Raw genomic sequence first — 9,138 nt, 5'->3', positions numbered from 1 at the left:
TCCAAAGGAAGAGGATGTGGTGCTGTTACTGAAAAAGGTTAGGAGATACTGGGCAGACAAAAACAACAGCTTCCACTCCATTGAGTCTTTTTTTTTTTTAATAAATAAATTTATTTGTTTTTTTGTTTATTTATTTATTTTTGGCTGTGTTGGGTCCTTGTTGCTGCGCATGGGCTTTTTCTAGTTGAGGCGAGCGGGGGCTACTCTTCGATGCGGTATGCAGGCTTCTCATTGCAGGGACTTCTCTTGTTGTGGAGCACAGGCTCTAGGCGCGCAGGCTTCAGTAGTTGTGGCTCATGGGCTCTAGAGCACAGGCTTAGTAGCTGTGACGCACGGGCTTAGTTGCTCCGCGGTATGTGGGATCTTCCTGGACCAGGGATTGAACCCATGTCCCCTGCATTGGCAGGCAGATTCTTAACCACTGCACCACCAGGGAAGTCCCTCCATTGAGTCTTGCGCCTGCTTGTGTCCCCAGAGTCTAGTGAGGAGCGTGACACCCGGTAGGCTCTCCTTGGATGTTTGCTGAATAAACAAAGCCAGAGATAACTAACATTTATTTAATACTACCTGCCAGGCAATGAGCAAGGGTTTCAACATTATTGCATTTGACCTCTCACAACAGTTCTACGAGTAAACATTATCTGTGTTTTGAAAATGAGGAAACGAAACCAAAGAAGTAACTTGCCAAGGTCACTCAGCAAGAGAAAGAGCTAGGATCTTGAACATGTACTGCACTGCCTTCCCCCAGTGAGAAATATATAATGCTTTTTCTCCATAAGAAGTATAACATCTCTTTTTTCAACAATATCCCTGTTTAGTTAACAGTGTCTTAGAGATACCTCCCATGTTATCCCAGGGAAGGCCAGTATTGCATAGTGGTTAAATTCGTAGGTATTGAGAGAGATTTCCTGGGTTGGACTCCCAGCTCTGCTTTTTACCATGAATGTGATCTGAGGCAAGTTTTTAACCTATCTGAACCTCTGTTTCTCTGGAAAATCAGGAGGACAAAATTAGTTACCTATGTCATAGGGTTACCACGAGGATTAAATTAGTTACTATATATAAAGCACTTAGCTTAATACCTGAAATATAGTTAAGTGCCATAAAATTTTGCTTGTTCTTTTTATTACTGCATTGCCTTCCACAGAATGTGTGTATCATAATATATTTAATCATTCCCCATGGAAATTTTGTTAGCTGCGTATTTTTGATATTATAGACAATGCTTCAAAGAACATTTCTGTTTATATCTCCTTGTTATATGTTTGTCTACACATTAGTTCAAGGATTAGAATTATTGCGTTAAAGGGTATATGTATGTTAAAATTAATTTTTATCTATTACAGTGCATACACAGCACAAATATCAAAATATGCAAAAGTTCATGCAATAAAATTACTTCTTCCCATTCTTGCTCCCCAGCAACCGATTAGTTCCCCTCCCTTGAGGCAGTCACACTTATTCATTCCTTGTGTATATTTTTAAGGATATTAATATGCATATGCCAGTACAAATATGTGTGTGTGTGTGTATGGATGGATGCGTGCATATGGGCTTTTAAAAAATATAAATGATAGTATTCAGTACATACAGTTGTGCTCCTAAAGCCTTTTTCACAACAGTATATGTTGGAGAGCTTCCTTGGAGGAGAGTTACAGAGTTGCTCTTCTTTTTTAAAGACTGCATAGTAGTCCATTGTAAAGATGTACCATAATGTATTTAATCACTCTTGTATTGGTAAACATTCAAAGTATTTCTAATATTTTGCTATTACAAACAATACTATAATAAACATCCCTGTCATTTCACCCACGTGCATTTTTAAAATGAAACACTACAAACGGGCCTAAAAATGGCAAGCTGCACATTTTTTTTGAGGGGGAGATGGCTGCGTTGGGTCTTTGTTGCTGTGGGCGGGCTTTCTCCAGTTGCGGTGAGTAGGGGCTACTCTTCCTTGTGCGCGAGCTTCTCATTGCAGTGGCTTCTCTTGTTGCGGAGCATGGGCTCCAGGCGTGCAGGCTTCAGTAGTCGTGGCTCGAGGGCTCTAGAGCACAGGCTAGTTGCTCCTTGGCATGTGGGATCTTCCCGGACCAGGGCTCGAGCCCCTGTCCCCTGCATTGGCAGGCGGATTCCTAACCACTGCGCCACCAGGGAAGTCCAAGCTGCACATTTTTAAATGGTGCTTTATCTGTTTGTTAAGTAAATTTACCATACTTTACAAAAACACTTTCCTATTATGGACATTTAGATTTCCTCTAAGTTTCTGGTATGAACAATAAACTTCAAAGAATATAGAGACGTCTTTCTCATATCTTCAACACTACTTAAAATTGTAAATTCATTTCTTTTCATTACTCCTGGAAGGAACTAAGTAAGGAAAGTATGTATTTTTTCTGGCAATTTTATTCTCCTTTTGACTTACTGAGAGATTCATCAGCCTTCCTGATACCAGAGATGTTGATTATAGGGCTTTCAAATTTCTTTTGTACTAACCTATACTTCTGATGCCTTTCAGGGCCTAGAGTCTGGATTGTAAATTTATTCTCTGGCTGATTCCTCCATCATCATCATCATCATCATTACTGTCAATTTTATAAGTTTATTAAGAGCCTTATAAATAATATCAGATGTTTAATTTTCATCTATCCTCCCAGGTCCCAGTTTCCTGCCTTAATTTATCTAATTTTTGTCTTATTCTTTTCTAAGATTCTCAGTACTTCTCATCTCTACACAAGTGCCTTAGTGAAAAGCACATGGATTTTAAAACAAAAGATCTGGTGTTAAAGTATGGATCTGCCACATATTTGCTATGTGACCTTTGCTAAGTTACATTCTCTGAGCCTATAAAATGGGAACATATAATATCTATCTTGTGAAATTAGTATTGAATTACATATATAAAGATAAATACATGTATCAGCTCCTACACGCAAGGCTCCTCCTACACGTCACATTCATTATGTCTACTCTTAGAGTAGCCGCCACAGGAGAAACAGGAAGGCCAATACCGCAGACTATGAGAAAATCAAGGAGATGATAGTATGAGATGGATGTGGTGTAGAAAGTCACCAAACTAAGACCTGAGATTTGAATTAGAGGGAGCTGAGAGTTGTAGGTGTTGGTAGGAAGTGTTCAAACAGAGCAAAAAAGCATGTATAAAGGCGTTGAGGTCAGAAAGAGCTTAGTACAGTCAAGGAATTATAAGAAGTAGAGAAATTTAGGACCATGCAGAATAAGGGAGAGAGTGATAGCAGATGGGGCCCACAATGGTATTTTGGGAGGCCCTATTGTTGGCCTATCCAATTTCCTTATCTTCTTCTTTCCCAGTAAAGAACCCCTAACTGTATTGCTCAGACAACTGAAGTGCCAAGCCCGATGGAGTATATTATGAGTTTAAGCCAGTTAGAGTACCCTCATTATCCTCTGCTGGTGACTGGTTTAAGAACCGTCATGGGGCCCAGTTTAGACAAATAGGATATAAGGGGAAGTCTGCAGAAGAAGGCCCCTAGGAAATGTTTTCCTCCCACTTAAAAGGAGAAGGAGCTAATAGAAGGAAACTCTGTCTTTCCTTTCTGTTTTTGGAGATGGTTGTGTGTAGATGTGATTATTGGAGCACTTCCTGCCATCTTTCTGCCATGAGGAAGACACTACTGATACACTGGGGATGGCAAAGGGCTGAGACCTTAAGGACATCTTTAACTGCTGAGCCAACTCTGGAACTGCTTCGCTCTGGACTAATTTACATATTAGATAACAAATATCCTCATTGATTAAGGCGCGTTCAGTTGAATTTCTATTCCCTGCTGCTGAAGGTATTCTACTGATTATAGTTATGGAAGGAGTAAGATCATGGAGAGCTTCATAGATCATGCTAAGGATTTGAAATGTAATCCTAAGGGTTATGGAGAGCCATTTAAGTCTTTTGAGCATGGAGTGACACAAGATAGGATATCTTTTCAAAAGGTCACTTTAGTTGCGATGTGGATAATAGATTGGACAGTGGCAATTGTGGATGCAGGTGGAGAAGATAGGAACTATTGCAACAGGTCACACAAGAGAACACAGTGGTTTAAAGTAAGTGGAGGCTGGCCATGGGAATAGAGAAAAATCAAACAATTCAAGAACTGTTGAGAGATATATTGGAGGCAGAACTGTGATTGGGGTTGATTCAATGTGAGTGAAGAAGAGGAAGAAATCAAAGATGGCTCCCAGGTGTCTGGACTGAGCTACTAGGTAGATTATGATGCCATTTACTAAGAGAGGAATAAACAACTGGAGGTAGAACAGGTGGGAAGTCACAATAATGAGTTCCTTGTTGGCGGTGTTGAGTTGAAGGTGCCTGAAGCAACCAGGTGATTATATCAAGCAAGCAGTTGGGCATTTGAGTGCCTAGAGGAAAGATAAAGAGTTTGGAATCTAGATGGTAACAGAATCTATGTGATTTTTGAGATTCTTAGGTAGGGAATGAGTGATCAGAAAGGAAAAGGTCCCAAGACAGAATCCTACGATCCCTAGCACTTAGCTTTTCCATGGAGCAGGGGAGTCCAGTGAAGGAGACTGAGAAAGAACAGCCAGAAAGAAAGAAGGAAAGCCAAAGCGTGTTTCTACAAGGAGGGAGCAGTCAACACTGACAAATGCAGTTGAGAGGTGAGCAAGAAAAGGACTAAAGGGAGTCTATTAGATTTATCCGCATAAAAGCCACCCACCAGTAACACTGATGACGAAGCAGTTTTTGGACAGATAAAGTGGTCAGTTCAGAACCCAGGTTAGATGGCATAAGAATGGAGTAATTAAGAAATGAAGACCTAAAAAGTAGAGAATCAGGTCAAGAAATTTGGCCTTAAAGAAGACAGCGTAGGAGCTGAGGGAAATGTGGGATCAAGGGAAGGTTTTTGTTTATCTTTTACAGGTAGCAATAGCTATCTTTCCTTCACTCCTATATCCAATTCATGAGCAAGCCCATTTAGGTCTTTGTCTAAAATATATCACAAACCTGTCCATCTCTCACCTACTACCCAGATGACTCCCTGGTTCAGGCCATTATTATCCTCACTTGGATTCATTCAGTAGCCTCCTAACTGGTTTCTCTGCTTCCATTCTTATTTTGTTCCTGTCTTTTCCAAACCACACAGCAGTGGAAGTAAATCAAACATGGCACCTGGAATCAAACCCAAACTCTTGGTCTTGCCCTGTAAGACTGGGTATGATCAGGACCGTCTCCTACCTCATCTCATCGCATTTACACCCCTGGTCCCTCATGCTCCAGCTCCACACCCTTGATTCTGGTTTTTGTTGTTGTTGTTGTTCTTGCCTCGCTCACTGTTCCCAGAGCTTCTTCCTAAATCTCTGAGTGGCTGACTCCTTTTCATTATTCATGACTCTGCTCAAATGTCACCGCATCCAAGAAGTCTTCTCTGACCTTCTTACCCTCCCCGCCCCCATCCTCACTCCCTGTTTTATCTTCTTTTTGGCTCTTATCAGCTGAAATAAACTTGTTCATTTATTTATTTATTGTTGATTACTTATATCTTCTCATTAAAAGTAAAGTCTGGGGAAAACTGGGTGAAGTTTATAGGATTATTATGTATTATCGTTTGTGTGTATTGCATATGCATATTATGTATTACCATGGATTTTTTTAAATAAAAAGAGCGTGAATTTATATCTCCAAAAAAAAAAACAAAGTTTTTTAAGTAAGTTCTGCGAGAACTGGGATTTTGTTTGCTTGTTGGGAACTGTGTCCCCATCACCAGAAAGGAGTCTGGCATGCAGTGGGCTTTAAAGCCTTATTAAACGCGTGAATTAATAAATGCTATATTTGGTCATAAATATTCAAAAGAGGATGGAGAGGGGAATACAAACAGCAGCAGGAGATTCTAAGGCGACGAACCTGGACGGGGTGGGGGTCGGGAGGGTCCTAGGATTTAGCACTAGAATCCCTGTCCTAGCGTTAGGATTCGAATCCAGATCCCAGAACTCTTTCCGCTACTGCATGCTACCTCTCCATTTATGCAGTGTTGATTACATGACGGAAGTGGTGATTAGCACTTTCTTAGGAGACGCTCGTAGATCATCTTTGTGGCCTATTATGATTACAACAGTGCAGGACCCATAGGACCAACACCTTACAAGTGGGTGTTCTCTGATTGCCTTCAAACAGGACCACGCCCGCACTTTCATTCACTTGCTACAGTGGTTCGGAAGGAGGAGGCGGGCGATTGCTTGGAAGGCTCACTGCCCGCCCAGGTCCTCTGCTCTGCAGTTGAGGTGTCAGGTTTCAAGCCTCCCAGGGCCACTGGACGTCGCGGCGTGCACGGTGCGGCGGCCGCCTCCGCCTCCAAGCCTAGACTTAGGCAGCGAGCGAAGGCTCACTTCAGACGCGCGGCCGCGCACTCGGCCTGCCGCAGACCGAGGCTGGGCCCCGCGGCGGAGGCTGCTTCGGGGCTGCGCTGGCTGCGCGCTCTGGGAGGCGGCGATCGCGGCTGGGCCGGGACTTCCTTCCTCCACCGCGGGACAACAAAACAAGCCGGCTGCAGGCACCGGGCTCTTGGCAACGGTTTGGGCCGGAGGCGCAGCGATGGGCTCCGTGCTGAGCAGCGATAGCGGAAAATCCGCGCCCGCCTCGGCCACCCCGCGGGCCCTGGAGCGCAGGGGGGACCCCGAGCTGCCCGTCACGTCCTTCGACTGCTCCGTCTGCCTCGAGGTGTTGCACCACCCCGTCCGGACCCGCTGTGGCCACGTGTAAGTGCCAGGGGAGCTGGATTTGCCCGCCCACCCCCTGGGGAGGGCGATGTTAGCGGAGCCGTTGGGGATCTGGGGGTTCAGAAGCCGGCGCTTGAAGGAAACTGCTGCAGGGAGAGACCTGGACCCGTCGAGTGCGGACCACGGGGAAAGTGCCCAGTCTGAAAGTGACACAGGATTTCAGGAGGAGAAAACAGCAACAAGCGGGCCCTGCAGCCCCCGTAGAGCCGCCTCCTCCCGCAGCCAAAGTGCGGAGTCCCTGGGACGGGAATTCCGGGCGCGAGAGCCGCGGGGAGCAAGGGCTTGCCGGCTGAGGAGGGTGCGCTTGGCTGGAGAAGCAGCACCCGCCTGGGCCCAAGGCAGGGGCTCCCGCCGAGCGCAGTTCCCGCTCCACTCGGTTAATCGGGCGGTGCTTCCTTCTCCGCCCGGAACCCGGGTCGGTTTTGTTTTGCTGGCTCTGTGCACGTGTTCTAGAACGCCCGCGAGGCTGGTCTCTTAAGCAAACAAGGATCTGTGCAAACTGTCTTTCCATCCCCACCTCCCTTTCCCAACACAGACACCCAAACTCCTCAAAGGTCAATCAAACGGGAACGTCCAAGTGACTTTCTGTAGTCGTTAGAGTTGAACAAGCCGCCAGGGCGGGGTCTGCGGCTTGAACGTTACCCCCCAGGCCCGTGAATGCAGCAGTTTAAAACACAGCCAACCGAGTGAAGGAGGTCGCAGACTACCTGCCTTACGCACCGCCTCCCCACCGCGGTAGGAAGTAGAGATAAAAATAACTGTCTTAGAAACCACGTACACACCAACTAAAACTCGCTGTTAGCGCACAGCCGTGGTAGTTTCTAGGAAGAGTTTTAAAACAAAATCCCTTTATAAAATTGGCACGTCCTTAACGTGTGCCTGAGTAATTAGTAATAGGGGTTGGATCTATGAGTTTGTGTTCTATTTGCTTAAAAGCTTTCTTTCCGTGGATGCGTGGGTGTGTGACTGTGTGGGGGTGAGATTGGTGGGGGGCGGGTGGGGGAGGGGATTTCATAGAGAATGAGTGGAAACCCACTTAATGTCTTCTCTGGACCGCCGACTAACTAGTTTGATGAAGCCCCGAGGCAGTGCTTTCTGGCTTACCAGGAAAAAAGAAGTATCATAAATCATGAATGCAAGTTCACAAACCGTCTTTAAAAGGACTTAGGTGGTCCTTGACACCTATAGCCTAGTATCTGAGAAGCAGTTTTCAACACCGAAAAGCCCAGCAGAGAGCCAGGGAGAAAAATCTGCAGCCCACACAATGTTTAAAGAAAGAGTGTCCCTGGGCCTTCTTTTGTGGCCATATTTTCAGGGCCTGTTGTTTCAGCTCTGTACTTTAAACTCAAGGCTAATTTACCTCCTGTCTGATTACTGACGTTGTTTCCCAGCTGTCCAGATGTAGCTCATTGACATAATTCCCCAAGGCCAAGATGAAAGCCAAGATGTTATTGCGTTATATGAAATACCTTGATTAGTTCAGAGCAGTAATAACCTCAGGATACCTACCTTTAAATTTAGTCTGTATTAGCATTAAAACTTTTAGGTTGCACCGAAGACACACAGTGGGCCTCAAGTCTTGGAAGATTTTCTTTTGTAGAACTGAACTGGGCAGCTTTGCTATTGGAGATTGTTATCTTATTGTTTTCCCTGGTTTGGATTTTGAATGCTATAACTTAGTGTGTGCAGTGTTTTGCTTCTGCTAAAGAGTAATATAAATTTGCAAAATGTTGAATCCTTTGTTTAATCTTTTTCTTTGTTAGAGTGAATAGGAAACCAGCAACTGGAAAAATAGTCATGAAGTAGCACAATAAGGGCTGGACAAATTGCCTTCCCTCACTTTACTGTTCTTTGTTTTGATAAATCTATGTCCATTGTTCTGGCCAGGGGCAGAATTTCCATATTCCTACTTTTGGCAAATTTACTTGGGCCTCTTCCACTTTGTAAATGTTAACTAGAGTCCCTTCTGCTCTGGGGATGGTGAGCCTTCCTAACACTGTTTGTACTTCCTAAATGAATTACTCTCTTCCATTGAACTTAATTTGGAAAATGAGGAAGTGCAAATGAAACCTCTACATTATCCCATACTTAAGCTAATTTCCAAACTTGCTGAACTGGGTTGTTTATGCTAATTTCTGTTTATAAACTAGTTTCAAGTCAAGCAAGTATAATATGGCAACAATACCTTGAATGAATATGTATATATGTATTGTGATGCAGTAAAACAGTGAGAGCCTCATAGCCACTAACCAGCTGTGTAATCACTTCGGTTAATCTTTTTGAATCTCAGCTTCTTCATTTGTAAAATAAGGTGAGTAATGGAATTTTTGAGTATTTAAAGTGTAAAAGTAGCCCATAATATAGGCTCAAAACGTT

General features: G+C 44.1%; 1 protein-coding gene across 4 annotated transcripts in view; it reads left to right on the top strand.

Annotated features, from left to right (window-relative positions):
* The first annotated feature begins 2,447 nt into the window (after window positions 1–2,447).
* RNF125 (ring finger protein 125) overlaps window positions 2,448–9,138 on the top strand; it is a 58,786-nt gene continuing 52,095 nt past the window's right edge. For 2 of the 4 annotated variants that reach the window (XM_082416233.1, XM_082416232.1), the window contains exon 1: window positions 2,449–6,741. In XM_082416233.1, coding sequence (XP_082272359.1) covers window positions 6,578–6,741 — 164 coding nt within the window. In that variant the 5' untranslated portion in view covers window positions 2,449–6,577. Of the gene's footprint in view, window positions 6,742–9,138 lie in introns of all 4 variants that reach the window. The other 2 variants (XM_082416231.1, XM_082416230.1) reach the window with 2 other exon arrangements.

Source organism: Balaenoptera physalus (assembly GCF_965194825.1).
Source record: "Balaenoptera physalus genome assembly, chromosome: 12".
NCBI classification, from domain to species: Eukaryota; Metazoa; Chordata; class Mammalia; order Artiodactyla; family Balaenopteridae; genus Balaenoptera; species Balaenoptera physalus.
The sequence above is the reverse complement of the archived record's forward strand: the minus strand, read 5'-3'. Positions and strand labels throughout refer to the sequence as shown.